This window comes from Carcharodon carcharias, chromosome 18 (genome assembly GCF_017639515.1).
Source record: "Carcharodon carcharias isolate sCarCar2 chromosome 18, sCarCar2.pri, whole genome shotgun sequence".
Lineage (NCBI taxonomy): Eukaryota > Metazoa > Chordata > Chondrichthyes > Lamniformes > Lamnidae > Carcharodon > Carcharodon carcharias.
In genome coordinates this window covers 13,865,342-13,886,134 of record NC_054484.1, presented here as the reverse complement: position 1 = coordinate 13,886,134, position 20,793 = coordinate 13,865,342, and the positions used below count along the sequence as shown (strand labels likewise).

Sequence of the window (20,793 nt, the reverse complement as noted above, 5' to 3'; positions counted from 1 at the left end):
CTCAGTGAAAAATTCTGCCCTAAATTTAATTCACTAAAATAACAATGGCAAAATGAAACATGTGCATCCAGCGCTTGACCATTAATATCGGCAGTGGCCATTTCTAGAAGGGGAGGCGGGTCAAGGTCAATGCAAATGTCTTGTCCGGCTAAGTGGACTCTTCCCTCCAAATCATACCTTGTCTCCTTAAAACCTTTAACACAATAGTGCAGAAGGAGGGCCGAGTTATTTTGCAGGTGATGTGAGACTCAGAAATGTAGTCATCAGTGAGACAGATAATAACAGACTTGAGGAGGATGGATGAAATGGGCAGCCACATAGCGGATGAAGTTTAATGCAGGGAAGTGTGAAGTGATTCCGGCAGGTAAGAGGAATGAGGAGAGGCAACATGAAATAAATGGTCCAATATTAAAGCGGATGCAAGAATGGAGACACTTGGGACTGTATGTACACAGACCTTTAAAGGTAGCAGAACAAGTTGAGATGGCTGTTAAAAAGCACAAGTAATTCTTGACTTTATCTGTAGATGACTAGGGTACAAAAGCAAGGAAGTTATGCTCAACCCTTATAAAGCACTGGATAGGCCCCAGCTGCAGTTTTGTGACCAATTCTGGACACCATGCATTCGGAAGGATGTCAAATCTTTAGAGAGGGTGCAGAGGAGATTTACTAAAATGACATCAGGGACGAGGGACTTCTGTTATGTGGAGAGATTGCACAAGCTGGGGTTGTTCTCCTTACAGTAGAAATGGTGAAGGGGAGTTTTGATAGAGGTGTTTAAAATCATGAATGGTTTTGACGGAGTGAATAAAGAGAGAATGTTTCCAGTGGCAGAAAGGTCAGAGCTGTAGGACACAGACTTAAGGTATGTGGCAAGAGAAAACAGAGGTGACATGAGGGAGCATAATTTTACGCAGTGAGTTATTAAGATCTGGAACACGCATCATGAAAAAGTAGTGGAAACAAATTCAATATTAACTTCCCAAAGAGAATTGAATAAATACTGAAAGGGAAAACAATTACTATAGGGATGGCTCTACCAAAGAGCTGGCACAGGAATGATGGGTCAGATGGCCTCCTTTGGTGCTGTATCATTCTATAATTATGATGTGAGAGTGCTGGTATTTATCATAAATAGACCTGTAAATGTTTGCTTTCTGCAAGCACTTCAACATTAAAAGGCTCAATGTTCATAGCAGATGGCAACCATTCCTTTGATTCAGTTCAGTGAGATTATGATGAAAACTTTAAGTGGGCTGAGAGGAAACACATTCTCCTTGTTGAAAAGGAGTCATCAGCAAGACCTTTGTTAAAACAGGTGGATAATCTGATCACCTCATGTGTCAACCATCATGGGAAAATCCATTGGTTTAGTCAAAGTGAGTCATGCGACATTAATTCATTCCATTGAATAAACAAGTAACATACTGTCAAGCAGGTTTACAAATCTCTCACTGTCACTGTGCCAGTCAGAATCTCTTCTACGGAGACTCTCCACCAGAGGCCCCTTCTACAGACAGAGTCTCACCATCAGGGGCCCCCTCAATAGGGAGAGTTTCACCATCAGGAAGCTCTTTAATAGGGAGAGTGTCACAATCAGTGCCCCTTTTATAGACACAGCCTCACCATCAGGAACCCCTTTTACAGAGAAAGTCTCCCCTTCAGGGACCCTCACCAAGGAAGGGGAAATTAAGGATGCCCAACTATGATAATCTGATCAGCATGACTGCGGATCATGAGTGAGGTGAGGGTGCCTGTTGCCAGTACATGCTTAAAATATTGGCTTGATTGTGATGGGGGAGCAGCTAGAATTTCATCAGGCACACTACCATGAGGCCAAGATTCTCTTGGCAATCCTACGGACAGCAGATGCATGGGAAGACCCCCTCCAAGTCACACACCATCCCGACTTGGAACCATATCACCGTTCCTTCACTGGCACTGGGTCAAAATCCTGGAACTCCCTCCCTAACAGCACTGTTTATCACTGTAGCAGTTCAAGAAGGCGGCTCAACTCCAGCTTCTCAGGGACAATTAGAGATGGGCAATAAATGCTGGGATTACCAGTGAGGTCCACATCCTATCAATGAATCAAAAAAAAGCACCAAACCAATCCTTGAAGAAAGGTGCCAAAAAGGAGAGCCCTCCTGAAGATCTTTGCCAGAGGCAGAGCAACTCTGAACAAATTCCCAGGCAAGGACATTTGGCCTGGGCTCCAGTTTGCCATTTTGAGGACTTGAGCATCCTCTGGTGGTATTTAGTAGCAGTAGCAGAGGGAAAAAAGAACTGAATGTTTATGGATATGTAGATATGTCACTGCCCACCAACCATCCCACTGCTTATGGGATCTTGCTGTGCAAAACTGACAGCCGCATTTGGCTACATGACAAGAGTGGCCATGCTTCAAAAGTACGTCATAATTTGTAAAGAGCTTTGGGATGCCCTGAGGTCGTGAAAGGCAGGTTCTTGTTCAGGTGTAAACAGGTTACCACCCAGGATGGATATAGCTACAATTACAGCCCCCAAGCAGTCTAGAGCTGAGGAAAAGCTATCACGCTGTCCTGTACCATGAGGTGAGACAGTGAGCAGCTGGTCCATGGCAAGCTAACATGATTGCCTATTGGATGCAGCTTAGATGTAAGGGCCATAACATCCTAGGAGTCTCTTGAAATTAATGCTGCTTTTCTGGGATGTTCGAAACCAGGTGCAAAGGGCCATCTGGCTCAACCCCAGAAGCACAGAATTGACTTATCACAGCCAGCAGCTCCTGGCCTGACCCCAAGAACCACAGCTAGGGATAGGGCCCTGAGCTGCTGCCCATCCCACTGCCACAGCTTATCCAGAACTCATGTTGGTGCAGGTAAAGATGTTCCCTCTTTACTCCTGGTGGAGCAGCAGAAGGTCTAAGAACACATCAGTTTCAGCAGCCCTAGAAGACAAGGGCAAAGTGTAGCAAGGCTATGCTCTTTTATTTTTGAGAAAATGACTTTTCAATTTTCAACTGTGTGGAACCTGTGCAGTTTGAACTGAGACAATGCAAACTGCTTAAAAATACAAGGCCACCTTCCAAATTGACGGTGAATACCAAGAAATCACCCTCAATGGAGTGTGAAGAGAGAGACATTTCCTAAAATCCAAGCACCCATTGAAACTCATAACTGTCTAAAGAAGAGATATTAAAATTGCAAAGTACTGAGTATTGAACCAATGACAGACCCACCCAAAATCTCTTGGAAATACACAATGGGTGAAATATTTCAAGGCAAGGCTGCCAGCACAGGTGGTGTCAAGAAAGTGTCCTGCAGTGGAAACAAGCCGAGGGCCACTGTTTTCTCTCTCTTTTGGAATAAGCATGTTGCTGGGTTCAAGAAGCCAACTCTACCAAGAACCTACCAGTGAGCAGATATCTCCTAATAATTGCAATATTTTCTACACCTGACTGCATCCAAGAAAGCAGCTAATCCAAATTGGTTGCAATGTTTAAAATTTATGAATCAAAGACGATCAAAGGGCACTTAACTGTACATTTTATTTTATTGGTCTCTAACTCCCCTTATTTCTGATACATGTGTCTGTATGGTCTTTAATGACTGCATGAGGACCAAACGTTTGACATCACTCTTTTATTATTTTTCTAGGGTTAATAAAGTTGTTCTTCTTTTGACTCAAGAAAGCCCTGTTTGATTGGCTACTTATTGATGACAACTTGAACAATTAAATACATTCTGATTTGGAAAAGGCATATCCTCATGAAAAAGAAACTTAAGCCGTTGTTGTGACCAACCGAGGAAGTTGAATCGAGGGGACCCAGTTCATCCTTCTCACCTGGTTATCCCAAAGGAAAGTCAAATCACCAAAGAAAGAGAAAACTTGAATTTAGACATGACTACCGTGACCTCAGGACATCCCAAAGGGCTTTACAGCCAATTAATTGCTTTTGAAACTGTTGTAAGGTGGGAAATATGGCAGCCACTTGCACACAGCAAGACCCCAACAACTGGAAAAGGTGGTGGTGAGCTGCCTTCTTGAACCGCTGCAGTCCATGTGGTGTAGGTACACCCACAGTGCTGTTAAGGTGGGCAGTCCAGGATTTTGACCCAGCGACAGTGAAAGAACGGTGATATATTTCCAAGTCAGGATGGTGAGTGACTTGGAGGGGACCTTCCAGGTGGTGGTGTTCCCATCTATCAGCTGCCCTTGTCCTTCTAGATGGTGGTGGCTGTGGGTTTGGAAAATGCTGTCAAAGGAGCCTTGACGAGCTCAACAGTGCATCGTGTAGATGATATACACTGCTCCCACTGTGGTGAGGGAGTGAATGTTTGTGGATGGGGTGCCAAACAAGCGGGTTGATTTGTCCTGGATGGTGTCAGGTTTCTCGAGTGTTGTCGGAGCTGCATTCATCCAGGCCAATGGAGAGTATTCCATCACAATCCTAACCTGTGCTTTGAAGATGGTGGACAGGCTTTTGGGGGTCAGGAGGTGAGTTACTCAGCACAGGATTCCTAGCCTCTGACCTGCTCTTGTAGCCACAGTATTTATATGGCTGATCCAGTTCATTTTCCGGTCAATGGTAACCCCCAGGATGGTAATTGGGGATTCAGCAATGGTAATGCCACTGAATGTCAAGGAGCAATAGTTAGATTCTCTCTTGTTGGAGATGGTCATTGCCTGGCACTTGTGTGGCGCGAATGTTACTTGCCACTTGTCAGCCCAAGCCTGGATATTGTTCAGGTCTTGCTGCATTTGGGCATGGACTGCTTCTGTTTCTGAGGAGTCACAAAAGGTGCTGAACATTGTGCAATCATCAGCGAACATCCCCATTCCTGATCTTATGATAGAGGGAAGGTCATTGATGAAGCAGCTGAAGGTGGTTGGGCTGAGGGCATTACCCCGAGGAACTCCTGTGGTGATGTCCTGGAACTGAGGTGACTGACCTCGAATGGCCATACCATCTACCTTTGTGCTAGGTCTGAATCCAACTAGTGGAGAGGTTTCCCCCAGTTCCCATTGACTTCAGTTTTGCTGGGGCTCCCTGATGTCACACAATCAAATGCTGCCTTAATGTCAAGGGCAATCACTCTCACCTCACCTCTTAAGTTCAGCTATTATGTCCATGTTTGTGCCAAGACTGGAATGAGGACCTGAATGGCACTGGCAGACACCAAACTGGGCATCAGTGAGCAGGTTATTGCTAAGCAAGTGCCACTGGGGAGCACTGTTGATGACCCCTCCAACACTTTACTGATGATCGAGAGTAGACTGATGGGGCAGTCATTGGCTGGATTGGATTTGTCCCTCTTTCTATGTACAGGACATACCTGGGCAATTTTCCACATAGCTGGGTAGATGCCAGTATTGTAGCTGTACTGGAACAACTTGGCTAGGGGCGCAGCAAGTTCTGGAGCACAAGTCTTCAGTAGTATTGCTGGAATATTGTCAGGGCCCATAGCCTTTGCAGTATACAGTGCCTTCAGCCGTTCCTTGATATCACATGGGGTGAATTGAATTAGCTGAAGACTGGCATCTGTGATGCTGTGGACCTCTGGAGGAGGCCGAGATGGATCATCCACTCGGCACTTCTGGCTGAAGATTGTAGTGAATGCTTCAGCCTTATCTTTTGCATTGATGTGCTGGGCTCCTCCATCATTGAGGATGGGGATACTTGCGGAACCACTTCCTTCAGTAATTTTTTAAAAATTCATTCCCGGGATGTGGGCTTTGCTGGCTGGGCCAGCATTTTTATTGCCCATCCCCAGTTGTCCTTGAGAAGGCGGTGGTGAGCTGCCTTCTTGAACCGCTGCAGTCCATGGGAGTTCCAGGACTTTTACCCAGTGATGGTTAAGGAATGGTGATATATTTCCAAGTCAGGATGGTGAGTTACTTGGAGGGGAACATCCAGATTGTGGTGTTCCCCTCTATCTGCTGCCCTTGTCCTTCTAGGTGGCAGTGGTCGTGGGTTTGGAAGGTGCTGTCTAAGGAGCCTTGGTGAATTCCTGCAGTGCAGTTGGTAGATGTTACACACTGCTGCTACTGTGCGAGTTGTTTAATTGTCCACCACCATTCACGACTAGATGTGGCAGGACTGCAGAGCTTAGATTTGATCCATTGGTCATGGAATCTCTTAGCCCTGTCTATCAGTTACTGCTTATGCTGTTTGGCATACAAGTAGTCCTGTGTTGCAGCTTCACCAGGTTGACACCTGTTTAGGTATGCCTGGTGCTGCTCCTGGCATGCCCTCCTACACTCTTCATTGAACAAGGGTTGATCCACTGGCTTGGTGCTAATGGTAGAGTTGGGGATGTCAGGCCATGAGGTTACAGATTGTGGTTGAATACAATCCTGCTGCTGCTGATGGCCAACAGCACCTCATGGTTGCCCAGTCTTGAGTTGCTAGATCTTTTTGAAATCTATCCCATTTAGTGCCACACAACACGATGGAGGGTGTCCTCAATGTGAAGATGGGGTTTCTTCTCCACAAGGACTGTGTGATAGTCACTCCTACAAATCCTGTCTGCAGCAGGCAGGTTGGCAAGGATGAGGTCGAGTATATTTTTCCATCTTCTTGTCTCCCTCACCACCTGCCGCAGACACAGTCTAGTAGCTAGGTCCTTTAGGACTTGACCAGCTCGGTCAGTAGTGGTGCTACTGAGCCACTCTTGGTGATGGACATTGAAGTGCCCCACCCAGAGTACATTCTGCACCCTTGCCAACCTCAGTGCTTCCTCCAAGTGGTTTTCAACATGGAGGAGCACTGATTCATCAATTGACGGCACGGTATGTTGTAATCAGCAGGAAGTTTCATTGCTCATGTTTGACCTGATGCCATGAGACTTCATGGGGCCCAGAGTCAATGTTGAGGACTCCCAGGGAAGCTCCCTCTTGACAGTATGCATGGTACTGCCACCTCTGTCCAGCTGGGGGGGGACAAGACATACCCAGGCATGATGGTGTCTGGGACATTACCTGTAAGGTATGATTCCATGAATATGGTTATGTCAGGCTATTACTTGACTAATCTGTGATACAGCTCTCCCAGTTTTGGCAGTAGCCCCCAGTTGTTATTAAGGAGGACTTTACAGGATCGACAGGGCTGAGTTTGCCTTTGTCGTTTGTAGTGCTTAGGCCAGGTGGTCCATCCTGTTTCATTCCATGTTGACTTGTGTTTAACGGATTGATACAACTGAGTGACTCGCTAGGGCTGTTTCAGATTGTCTCTGGGTCTACATGTAGCCCAGAACAAGTAATGACAGCAGGTTTCCTGCCCTAAAGAGCATTAGTGAACCAGATGGGTACTTATGACAATCGGCATGATTTTGTGGTCATTATTAGACTTTTAATTCCAGATATTTTATTGAATTCAAATTCCACCATCTGCCTTGGTGGGATTCAAACCCAGGTCCCAAGTGCATTAAACTGGATCTCTGGGTTACTAGCCCAGTGACAATACCACTATACCACCACCTCCCCAAAATCTGTTTCATAGTGATGTTGGTTGAGGGATAAATATTAGCCCAGGACATTCACCATTGACATGGTAACTCCATTTGTTACACATAAATCCATTCACATGAATACACCTTTACAAACATCATACCTCTGCACATATTACACTGAACATTGGACATAAGCACCGTGACCTGTGCATTACAGTGAAATAAAAATGCCATTGGTTAATTGGCCAGAAATTTAATGGAGCAGCTATACAAATGCTGTGGCTACAAGAGCAGGTCAGAGGCTAGGAATTTTGCCGTGAGTGACTTACTCCTGACTCTCTAAAGCCTGTCCACAAGGCTCAAGTCAGCATTGTAACGGAATACTCCCCACTCACCTGGATGAGTGCAGCACACTTAACCATACATGAGTGATAACACTCATGAAGCTCATCACCATCCAGGACAAAGCAGCCCGCTTGATCTGCATGTCACCCGCCTGCTTACACATTCACTTCCTCCACCACTACTGCACTGTGGCAACAGTATGTACCATCTACAAAATGCACTACAACAAGGCTTCTTCAACAGCACCTTCCAAATTCGCAACGTTAACCACCCAGAAGGACAAGAGGAGCAAACGCATGAGAACACTGCCACCTGCAAATTCCTTTACAAGCCACCCAACACCCTGACTTGGAAATATATCGCCGGCCCTTCATCGCCAAAACTTGCTGTGAATTCACACATGCCTGTTCTGTAAAACGAATGGACTTCAGGGCCTGTTTAAGAGCTAACCCAGAGGATGCGAGTACAACTGTGCCCAAGTTTCCTTTAAACTTCGTTCTTGGTTTTACAGCTGACCTGAATTAGGGGCTGTGCCTGATTTATCCCAATTTTGTTAATTTGGTTTAATTGTTTTAACTCGAAAGAGTTACATCTTCTTAATGCCTACGGCCATACTAGTCTGAAAATGCCCGGTCTCGTCTGATCTCAGAAGCTAAGCAGACTTAGGCCTGGTTAGTACTGGGTTGGGAGACCGCCTGGGAATACAAGGTGCAATAGGCTTCTCCAAAAGAGTTACAACTGTGCCCAGCCAACAGCAGGAGAAGGATCCAACAATCAATAGCTGGCATTGTTCCTGTGCTGCCAGTGTTTCATTTTCTCATGGGAAAGATGCCGTTGCCTCTCTTTGTCCTCCTTTTATCCTGATCATTAGTGAACATGCAAGCTGATGCCTTTATCAACGACAATACCATTCAACTTGCAACACCATGATTCATTTTAATCAATTTTTGGCAGCAATATATAGGCAGTCAGCCAAGCACCAAGAGGTTCTGTTGTAACAAACCTGAGACTGATTTGATCAGCAGCCTATACAATTGGACTTATTATGTGTAAAAGAAGGAACTTGCATTTATAAAGAGACTTTCACCACATCAGGACATCCGAAAGCTCTTTATAGCCAATAAGGTACTTTGGAAATGTAGTCTCCACTGTAACGGAGGAAACATGCTTGTAAACATCAAGCAGCAATGTGATTGTGACAAGATTTTTTTTGTTCTTTCATGGGATGTTATCATTGCTGGCAAGGCCAGCATTTGTTGCCCACCCCTAATTGCCCTTGAACTGAGTGGCTTGCTAGACCATTTCAGAGAGCAGTTAAGAGTCAACCACAATGCCCTGGAGAGATAATATGCTTTCCTGGTATTGGTTGAATATTGCAATGGGAAGCCTATTTTACTCAACAGCCATCCACCCAGTACAGGTGCTGTAATAGTGGATTGGTAGAGTGCGGATCACTCATAAGAACATAAGAAATAAGAGCAGGGCTTGGGCCTTTCAAACCTGCTCCACTATTCATTAATTTCATGGCTGATCTTCTATCTCAACTCCACCTGCCCACACTATCCTTATATCTTTTATTTACCTCAATATCCACAAAAATCTATCCACCTCTTTCTTAAATACACTCAATAACTGAGAATCACAGCTTTCTGGGTTAGAGAATTCTCAAAGGTTCACAACCTTTTGAGTGAAGAGATCGCTCCTTACCTTAATCTTAAATGGATGACCCCTTATTCTGAGAGCATGTTCTAGATTCCCCAACCAAGGGAAACATGTTCTCAGCACCCACCCTGTCAAGCCCCTTAAGAATTTTCTGTGTTTCAATTAGATCGCCTTTCAGCCTTTTAAACACTAGGCAATGTAGCTCAATCTCCCCTCAACGGACAGTTCCCTCATCTCAAGAATAAGGAACCATCGATGCACTCCATCCAGGGCAACAATGTACTTCTTTAGTTAAGGAGACCAAATCTACACACAATACTTAGGTATAGCTTTACAGAAGCCCTGTAGCTCACCCAACCCTGCAGGTACAGCCATTAACATACAAAATCTTTGGTTAGTTTCTGGAATGTGTTGTCAGTTGATATGGTGGCTGTTGGCTCTCTATTGCTCTCAAGAGGGAGCTGTACCAATACCTGACTGGGGCAGAGATCACATCATTATATAAGGAATGGGTTTTTACAGATGACACTTAATGCATGTGATCTCCTGGACTGGTTTGGATTGCCTGAAGGCGTCAGAGAGAATTCTTTTCAGTGTTACACATGACCTTGCGAGTATCAGCTTTGGCTCGGCAACACACTCAACTCTGAAATCAGAAGGTTATGGGTTCAAGTCCCAGACATGAGATGTGAGCACATAACCCAGGCTGACAATCCTGGTTGTAGTACTAAGGGAGTGCGCCAGTGTTGAAGGTGCCATCTTTCGGATGGTATGTTAAACTGAGGCCTTGCCTGCCTTCCCAGCTAAATTAAATGATTCCATGCTACTAGTTTTGTAGAAGAGCGAGGGAGCACTTCCAAGTATCCTGCTTCATAATTTATCCTTCAGACAATGTATCGGGTCATTTATCTCATCATTGTTTGTATGACCTTGTTATGTACAAACTAGTTGCTTTGTTTGCCTACATAACCATAGTGACAACACTTAAAAGCAACTTATTGGTTGTAAAGTACCCTGGGAAGACCTGGGGCAGAATTTTGTGTTCCGCAGGCGGGTGCAGGTCTGGCATAACGTCGCGCGAGAAGACATCGGGCGAGCGTCCATACATCAGCGCACACACGCGATATTTTGCTCAGTGGGTGCACACAAAAGTCGGAAGATCGCTGGCTGGCAGTGAAGTGGGCAATTAAGCCCGTTAACGGTGCAATTGTCTGCGATTTTTCTTGGCCCGTCCAACCTTAGGGTTGGCGGATGGACAAATTGGGCCTTTACATTTATCATGAAGCCTCATCCAAGGGCGGGGTGAAACCACCGTTAGGGAATAAAATGAGAAGAAATATCGGGAGGGGGGGAGGGGACGGCATTTTTATAAGGTGCGTTTCCAGGTGCTTGATTTTGTGACGCATGGACATTCTTTTTTTTGTAGCTCCGTGAGGCAGCTGCCTGCCTTTCGAGGGAGCTCTCTCGAAATGCTCACCCGCGCCTTCAGTGATGTCGTCGCCCGCCCGCTTCCCGCTCCTACCCTGGCTGTGCTGAGCTTTTCAGCGCACGTTTCTGGCTGGTTGGCCGTTAATTGGCCAGCCAGCGTGAATTCGCGGTCGGGGGTGGGGAGGAGGGGGTCCGATGGAAGCCATGGGCCCATTTCCCGGCCGGTCCCAGACCTGCTGATCGCACGCGCCCCACAAGGGAAAAATTCAGGCCCCGATGTCACCAAAGGTGCGGTTAAAAATGCAAATTCGTTCTTTCCCGATTTTCCTCCGGCATTGTAAACATTTACACACACACAAAAAAAACGTCAAACAGACAAATTGAATGCTGGCCATTGTGCCTAGAGGATTGGAATACAAGGTAGAAGTCATCATTCAGCGATACAAAATCCTGGTTAGACCACACCTGGGCTGGCTTTTTTGGGGCTGCGGTGACCCTATCCTCGGGCCAGAAAGTTGGTAACAACAAGTCTCCGCCGGTACGGGAGCCTTGACCGAATTTTATGCCAACCCGTTGTGTTTTCCAGCCCTCTAAGGCAGGAGGTCCCACCTCCAAGACCTGCCAGTCCATCAGAGGGACCAGCAGCTCTTCTGTCCTAGCAGTCGATGGCCACTGCTGGACCCAAGCAGGCAGGCCCCAGTGATGTGGGAGCTGGTGGTCGTGAGGATCGGGCGGTGTCTTCCACCGGTTCCATGGTTCACAGGGTGACAATCAGGAGGGCCCCCCCCAACCAAGCCCACAGAGAGGATGCCAGGGGGTACTTGGCAGTCTCTCCACTAATAAAATAACAGTTGCAGTGGGAAGAGGCCCTTAAGTGGGCCTCAATTAGGCCTAAAGGTCAGGTAGGCCGTTCTCCTCCTGTCTGATGGTAAAATGCCAGCAGCAGTGGGAAGATTATGGGCACGGCACCCCAGCCATCCCACATGATTTTAAGCTCATCCCCCCACTACCCACCACACCCTCCATCTCCACCTGCAGCCACCCCACCTGCCCCCACCCCTACAACCTCCCAACCCACTCTCTGGGTCCCTTTAAAATCCTGGCCTTGGTGTACTGTGCACCGCACTATCTGGAGGATATACTGGCCTTAGAGGGAGTGCAGTGTGGATCTACCAGTATGATAGCTGGACTGCAAGAGTTAAATTACGAGGAGAGATTACACAAACTAGGGTATTATTCTCTGGAATTTAGAAGGTTAAAGGGTGATTGACAAAAATTTCCAAAGGCGAAGCGGAAGAGGTAGGGTGGATAGCGGGAAACCATTTTCTCTGCTCGGGGAATCTAAAAAGGACATAGGCTAAAAAGATTGAGTCAGACCTTTCAGCTGTGAAATCAGGAAATACTTCTAGAAACAAAAGGGTGGTAAAAGTTTGGAACTCTCGTCCACAAATGGCAATTGATGCTCTTTAAAACTGAGCTTGATAGATTTTTGCAAAGATGGGTCTCTCTATCCAGTTAGGTCATAGATGAGCATTGCATGATGGGAAAGGCTTAAGGGACTAAATGACCTACCCCTGTTCCTATGTTGTATATTGCTATGTTGTCATCCAATGTTGTGCAATAAATTGCACCTTGACCTGCGTGTTTTGTTTCTTTAGACTTTGATACATGAATAATGTCATAGGTCTTTCTGACTGAATTGCAAATTTTTTCAAAAGCGTGAGAGATAATATCTTTAGAAGCCGGGCTTGTTCCCACAGCAAAGAGCCAAAGGCTTGTGAAGGCTGATATTAACAACAGGCTAATTGTTGCTCAATGCAGTATATTGCTTCCCGAACATATCCTCAATATGGTAAGACTCCCTCTATCTCTATTTCCTCCTGCCCTACAATCCTCTGAGATCTCTGCAATTCTCCAGTCATGTCACCTTACAATTTTAATTGGTCCACCATCGACACCTGTACCTTCAGTTGCCTTAAGGTCTGGAAGCCTCTCCTTAAACCTCTTCACCTCTCTTCTCTTGTAAAACGCTCCTTAAAATCTTCCTCCTTGACCAAGTCTTAGGCCACCCATCCCAATATCTCCACATTTGATGTTGACTCATGTACCTCTAAAGAAAATTGGACCCTGGCGGGATTTAAATCTGGAAGGAACCTCTGACCTCGATATGGACACTTGTCTGCCTTTGACCCCTGGAGCTGGCTGCTTATATCCTTCCTGCAGCAAAAACCTGCTAAAGATCCTCCTCTTGAAACAATTGTTCAACTCAGAGTTAACGTTTCAGGTTGTGATCTTTTATCAGAGTTGAGCATATTGCAGTGCCCTGCAGACTTACTGCAGTGCATCTTGTAGATGGTACACGCTGTCGCCTCCGTGCGTCAGTGGTAGAGAGAGTGAATGTTTCAGGTGGTGGATGGAGTGCCCATCACGTGGGCTGCTTTGTCCTGGATGGTGTCGAGTTTCTTGAGTGTCGTTAGAGCTGCGCTCATCCAGGTAAATGAGGAGTATTCCATCACACTCCTGACTTATGCGTTGCACATGGTGGACAGACTTTGGAAGTTAGGAGTTGAGTCACTCTCCGCAGGATTCCTAGCCTCTGACCTGGGGATGCAATGGTGTAGTGCTATTGTCACTGGACTAGTAATCCAGAGACCCAGAGTAATGTTCTGGGAACCCGGGTTTACCATAGCAGATGGCAAAATTTGAATTCAATAAAAATCTGGAATTAAAAGTCTAACATTGACCATAACACCATTGTCAATTGTTGTAAAAACTCATCTGGTTCACTAATACCCTTTAGGGAAGGGAATCTGCTGTCCTTACCTGGTCTGGCCTACATGTGACTCCAGACCCATAGCAATGTGGTTGACTCTTCAATGCCCTCTGAGCAAGGGCAGTTCGGTATGGGCAATAAATACTGGCCTAGCCAGCGATGCCCGCATCCCATAAACAATTTTTTTTAAAAACCCTGCTCTTGTAGCCACAGTACTTATATGGCTAGTCCAGTTCAATTTCTGATCGATGGTAGCCCCCCAGGATGTTGATAGTGGGGGATGCAGCGATGGTAATACCATTGAATGTCAAGAGGAGATGGCTAGGTTTTCTCTCAATGGCCATGCGACCACAGGCCTGGAGGAGCAGACGACTGTTAGGTAGGCCCCAGCGATGGGAGAGAGGGCAATCGCTGAGGGCATATAGTGCCTTTTCCATGGGGGTGGCTGGTCCTCCAGGATCGACGATTGTGCGATAAAGAGAAGCCCTGCCTGGAACATTCCGGGTAAACCTTAGTGACCTCCCCACATGTCAGAGGGGCACCCCGCCCCCAAAAGCTGGTAACATGCCAGCAGAAGCAGGAAGAGTCCTCTAATTGGCTGCTTAGGTGACTTGGCCTCAGGGGGTGGGAGGGGTGAGCCGTCTGCCACCTTTCCTGCTGCTGACAAGATGGCATGGCTTCAGGAAGATGACAGGCGTGCCACTTGCTACCTCCCCTAAACCATCTCGCCAGCCTTCCCGCCTCTTAGGCCATCGCCAAAGGGGTGTTTAAAAAACACCCAGCCCAATGGACAAGCACGGGATCTATTGAAAACAGTCAGCTGGCACATGGTCAGAATTTCTTAGGGTAAACTGGGAGCTCCCCAGGACGTCCCCACTTCGTATGGAGGAAGCAGGCAGAGGATCCATCCTTTTCCTCCCTCTTCGCCAAACAAGATTACGCTAGCCTCCTCTCCAAGGAGCAGGATCTTGGTGGAAACAACGACCTTCCCCAGTTTCACTCCCCACCCCTAGTGGCTATACTGGAAGTGTGACCTGGGCTGAAGGGGAATTATAGGCCCACATCATGTCACAAAATACTTGAGGGACTATTCTTATTTAGAAATGAAAATGCTGTACACAGGCCAACAACACAACAATAGCACCACACAGTGGCCTTTCTTACAGCACAGCCGTTTGCTGCTTGACTATCTGTTCAAAATTCCACAGGACAGTTACATCTCTCGGATAACTTCCATTCCTGCTCCTGTGTTTCAGTTGGTCATAACGGCCACCAGCAAGATTGTCTCTTGGATCTGGCGTTAAGCCGAGCCCCCAGCTGCCATCTTAGGGGGTCTTAGAAGATTTCATGACTTCAAAGAAGAGCAGCGGTGGGGGTGGGGCCAGGTTTTCTGCTCAGAGTCCCTCACGGCAAAATTCCTAGCCTCTGACCTGCTCTTGTAGCCACAGCATTTGTATAGCTGCTCCATTAAATTTCTGGCCAATTAACCAATGGCATTTTTATTTCACTGTAATGCACAGGTCACGGTGCTTATGTCCAATGTTCAGTGTAATATGTGCAGAGGTATGATGTTTGTAAAGGTGTATTCATGTGAATGGATTTATGTGTAACAAATGGAGTTACCATGTCAATGGTGAATGTCCTGGGCTAATATTTATCCCTCAACCAACATCACTATGAAACAGATTTTGGGGAGGTGGTGGTATAGTGGTATTGTCACTGGGCTAGTAACCCAGAGATCCAGTTTAATGCACTGGGGACCTGGGTTTGAATCCCACCATGGCAGATGGTGGAACTTGAATTCAATAAAATATCTGGAATTAAAAGTCTAATAATGACCACAAAATCATGCCGATTGTCATAAGTACCCATCTGGTTCACTAATGCTCTTTAGGGCAGGAAACCTGCTGTCATTACTTGTTCTGGGCTACATATAGACCCAGAGACAATCTGAAACAGCCCTAGCGAGTCACTCAGTTGTATCAATCCGTTAAACACAAGTCAACATGGAATGAAACAGGATGGACCACCTGGCCTAAGCACTACAAACGACAAAGGCAAACTCAGCCCTGTCGATCCTGTAAAGTCCTCCTTAATAACAACTGGGGGCTACTGCCAAAACTGGGAGAGCTGTATCACAGATTAGTCAAGTAATAGCCTGACATAACCATATTCATGGAATCATACCTTACAGGTAATGTCCCAGACACCATCATGCCTGGGTATGTCTTGTCCCCCCCCAGCTGGACAGAGGTGGCAGTACCATGCATACTGTCAAGAGGGAGCTTCCCTGGGAGTCCTCAACATTGACTCTGGGCCCCATGAAGTCTCATGGCATCAGGTCAAACATGAGCAATGAAACTTCCTGCTGATTACAACATACCGTGCCGTCAATTGATGAATCAGTGCTCCTCCATGTTGAAAACCACTTGGAGGAAGCACTGAGGTTGGCAAGGGTGCAGAATGTACTCTGGGTGGGGCACTTCAATGTCCATCACCAAGAGTGGCTCAGTAGCACCACTACTGACCGAGCTGGTCAAGTCCTAAAGGACCTAGCTACTAGACTGTGTCTGCGGCAGGTGGTGAGGGAGACAAGAAGATGGAAAAATATACTCGACCTCATCCTTGCCAACCTGCCTGCTGCAGACAGGATTTGTAGGAGTGACTATCACACAGTCCTTGTGGAGAAGAAACCCCATCTTCACATTGAGGACACCCTCCATCGTGTTGTGTGGCACTATGACCGTGCTAAATGGGATAGATTTCAAAAAGATCTAGCAACTCAAGACTGGGCAACCATGAGGTGCTGTTGGCCATCAGCAGCAGCAGGATTGTATTCAACCACAATCTGTAACCTCATGGCCTGACATCCCCAACTCTACCATTAGCACCAAGCCAGTGGATCAACCCTTGTTCAATGAAGAGTGTAGGAGGGCATGCCAAAGAAGAGCAGCGGGGGGTGTGGAGCCAAGTTTTCTCCTCAAAGTCCCAGCCCGTATTTATTCCTCGACTAACATCACAAGGACAGGTTATCAGCTCACGGATCACGCTGCTGCTGGTTGAATCTTGCTGTGCACAAACTGGCTGTTGCGTTTCCGACATTACAACACTGACCACACTTCAGAAAGTCTTTTGTTAGCTGCGAGGCGCATCGGGAAGTCTTGTGCCTTGTGAAAAGTGTTAATATAAATGCAGGTTCTTTCTTTGTATTGGAAGCTACTGAAAACGGCTCTACTTTTTTTATTGTTCACGGGATTGGGCTTCGCTGGCTGGGCCGGCATTTATTGCCCATCCCTAATTGCCCCTTGAGAAGGCGGTGGTGTTGAGTTGCCTTCTTGAACCACTGCAGCCCCTGTGGTGTAGGACACCCACAGTGCGGTTAGGGAGGGAGTTCCAGGATTTTGGACTCAGTGACAGTGAAGGGTCAAAATCTTCTGATATAGGAGGGATTTTTAGGTCAGCGTGAGGGCGCGATCGGCAGGCCAGGGGTCAGCTGGGGTCCGGACCCCCGACCGCGATTTCCCGCTGCTAGCTAATTAAGAGAGCTGCCTCAGGGATCTGCGGACTGCAAAGGCATCAAATAAAGATTTTTAAATCCGGTACAAAATGTCCGCGCATCGCAAGCTGATACCTCAGCATAGACATTTTAAAAACTCTGTGCGTAGGTTTTTTTTAAATTTAATAATGGAAACCTCATCCTGCCCTTGGATGAGGCATCCTGAAAAATGCGAAGGTCGCCTGGCTGATGTGCCCAGCTGCCAATTGTAACGTTGGACGGGCCGGGAAAAATCCCGGTTAATTGCGCCATTAATGGGCTAAATATCCCTCTTAATTGTCGGTGGGCGCACTTCCAAGTTTAGCACTCTCTCGCTGACCAAAATATCGCACACGTGCATGATGACGTTGGGAGACTCTTCCAAGTCAGGATGGTGAGTGGCTTGAACGAGAACTTCCAGGGATAAAACCAAAAAACTCCGGATGCTGGAAATCCAAAACAAAAACAAAATTACCTGGAAAAACTCAGCAGGTCTGGCAGCATCGGCAGAGAAGAAAAGAGTTGACGTTTCGAGTCCTCATGACCCTTCAACAGAACCCTGCCCTTCAGTTCTGTGGAAGGGTCATGGGGACTCGAAAGGTCAACTCTTTTCTTCTCCGCCGAGACCTGCTGAGTTTTTCCAGGTAATTCTGTTTTTGTTTGAGAACTTCCAGGTGCTGGTGTTCCCGTTTGTCTGCTGCCCTTGTCCTTCTAGATGGTAGTGGTTGTGGGTTTGGAAGGCACTGCCTAAGGAGCCTTGGTAAGTTCCTACAACGCACCTTGTAGTTGGTACACACACTGCTGCTACTGTGCATCGGTGGTGGAAGGAGTGAATATCTGCAGAAGGGGTGACCGATATTACCCCCCCCCGCCAGGTAGAAGACAGAAGCCAGAATACTCAGCCACATATGGGGTTGGCAAGAAACTCATGCCAACAGGGTACACCCCTCCCCATGGACATCTCACAGGCGAGCGGATTGGTGGAGAGGGTGGTGTAGTAGTGGTAATGTCACTGGATTTAGCGGGCCGGGTTAATGACCCAGGGAGGTGGGTTTAAATCCCAACACAGCAGCTGGAGAAATTTAAATTCAATTAATAAAAATCAGGAATTGAAAGCTAGTCTCAGTAATAGTGACCAGGACACTATCATCAATTTTTGTAAAAACCTATCTGGGTCACTTATGTCCTTTAGAGAAGGGAAGGAAATCTGCCATCATTACCTGCGCTGGTCGACATGTGACTCCAGCCCTGCAGCAATGTTTTTGTCTCTTAACTGCCCTCTGAAATGGCCCAGCAAGCCATTGAGTTGAAGGGCAATTAGGGATGGACAATAAATGCTGGCCTTGCCAGTGGTGCCCACAACCCATGAAAGAATAAACAGAAATGAGGGCAGATGGAGTCTGACAGAGCTGCCAATTAACAATCAGCGTCATGCCGGTGAGTGTTGGGCAGGCGTATGATGACTGAAGACTGCGAGGATACAGTACACCACACATCATCACCCTGCAGTCATTCCTTTACTTGTAGCCATTAGCAATTACACAAGCCTGCTGATTATCAGAAATATATAAGGATAGTTTTCACTATGTGATCCTTTCTCAACATTTGTAAATATGCTTTATTGGGTGAAACTTCACTTTGTGGCGACCCATGTATCAATAACCATGTGTCTTATCGCATTAGACAGGAACATTAAAAGTGGCTTAAAAGTATGATTGATATTTACGAACTTTCATCACTAGGATCTGGAATAAATTCTAGGGCAGAACTTTCTGCCCGTTGGGCGGGAGTGGGAGTGGGAGTGAGAGTGAGAGTGGGAGTGGGAGTGGGAGTGAGAGTGGGAGTGGGAGTGGGAGTGGGAGCGGGAGTGGGAGTGGGAGAGTGAGTGGGAGTGGGAGTGGGAGTGGGAGTGGGAGAGTGAGTGGGAGCCGGAGTGGGAGCCGGAGCGGGAGTGGGAGTGGGAGTGGGAGTGGGAGCGGGAGTGGGCATGGGAGTGGGAGTGGGAGTGGGAGTGGGAGCGGGAGTGGGCATGGGAGTGGGAGTGGGAGTGGGAGAGGGAGTGGGAGTGGGAGTGGGAGTGGGAGTGGGAGTGGGAGTGGGAGAGGGAGTGGGAGTGGGTGGGAGTGGGAGTGGGAGTGGGAGTGGGAGTGGGAGTGGGAGTGGGAGTGGGAGTGGGAGTGGGAGTGGGAGAGGGAGTGGGAGTGGGAGTGGGAGTGGGAGAGGGAGTGGGAGTGGGAGTGGGAGTGGGAGTGGGAGTGGGAGTGGGAGTGGGACTGGGAGTGGGAGTGAGAGTGGGAGTGGGAGTGAGAGTGGGAGTGGGAGTGGGAGTGGGTGTGGGAGTGGGAGTGGGTGTGGGAGTGGGAGTGGGAGTGGGAGTGGGTGTGGGAGTGAGAGTGGGAGTGGGAGTGGGAGTGGGAGTGGGAGTGGGACTGGGAGTGGGAGTGAGAGTGGGAGTGGGAGTGAGAGTGGGAGTGGGAGTGGGAGTGGGAGTGGGAGTGGGAGTGGGAGTGGGAGTGGGAGTGGGAGTGGGAGGGGGAGTGGGTGTGGGAGTGGGAGTGGGAGTGGGAGTGGGAGGGGGAGTGGGTGTGGGAGTGGGAGTGGGAGTGGGTGTGGGAGTGGGAGTGGGTGTGGGAGTGGGAGTGGGAGTGGGAGTGGGAGTGGGAGTGGGAGTGGGAGTGGGAGTGGGAGTGGGAGTGGGAGTGGGAGTGGGTGGGAGTGGGAGTGGGAGTGGGAGCAGAGTGGGATCGGAAGTGGAGTGGGAGTGGGAGTGGGAGTGGGAGTGGGAGTGGGAGTGGGAGTGGGAGCAGAGTGGGAGCGGAAGTGGAGTGGGAGTGGGAGTGGGAGTGGGAGTGGGTGTGGGAGTGGGAGTGGGAGCAGGAGTGGACCGGGAGTGGGTGTGGGAGTGGGAGTGGGAGTGGGAGTGGGAGTGGGTGTGGGAGTGGGAGTGGGTGTGGGAGTGGGAGTGAGAGTGGGAGTGGGAGTGGGAGTGGGAGTGGGAGTGGGAGTGGGAGTGGGAGTGGGAGTGGGAGTGGGAGTGGGAGTGGGAGTGGGAGTGGGAGTGGGTGAGGTAGTGGGAGTGGGAGAGGGAGTGGGAGTGGGAGTGGGAGTGGGAGTGGGAGAGGGAGTGGGTGTGGGAGTGGGAGAGGGAGTGGGAGTGGGAGTGGGAGTGGGAGTGGGAGTGGGAGTGGGAGAGGGAGTGGGTGTGGGAGTGGGAGTGGGAGTGGGAGTGGGAGTGGGAGTGGGAGAGGGAGTGGGTGTGGGAGTGGGAGAGGGAGTGGGAGTGGGAGTGGGTGTGGGAGTGGGAGAGGGAGTGGGTGTGGGAGTGGGAGTGGGAGTGGGAGTGGGAGTGGGAGTGGGAGTGGGAGTGAGAGTGGGAGTGGGAGTGGGTGTTGGAGTGGGTGCGGGAGTGGGTGTGGGAGTGGGAGTGGGAGTGGGAGTGGGAGAGGGTGTGGGAGTGGGAGTGGGAGTGGGAGTGGGGAGTGGGAGTGGGAGTGGGAGTGGGAGTGGGAGTGGGAGTGGGAGTGGGAGTGGGAGTGGGAGTGGGTGGGAGTGGGAGTGGGAGTGGGAGTGGGAGTGGAGTGGGAGTGGGAGTGGGAGTGGAGTGGGAGTGGGAGTGG

General features: G+C 48.3%; 1 protein-coding gene and 1 pseudogene across 1 annotated transcript in view; both read left to right on the top strand.

The window, feature by feature from the left end:
- Positions 1 to 324: 324 nt before the first annotated feature.
- tmprss15 (transmembrane serine protease 15) overlaps positions 325 to 20,793 on the top strand; it is a 149,679-nt gene continuing 129,210 nt past the window's right edge. The window contains exon 1 of the mRNA XM_041211975.1: positions 325 to 364. Coding sequence (XP_041067909.1) covers positions 325 to 364 — 40 coding nt within the window. The remainder of the gene's footprint in view (positions 365 to 20,793) is intronic.
- On the top strand, positions 8,380 to 8,498 carry LOC121290977 (annotated as a pseudogene).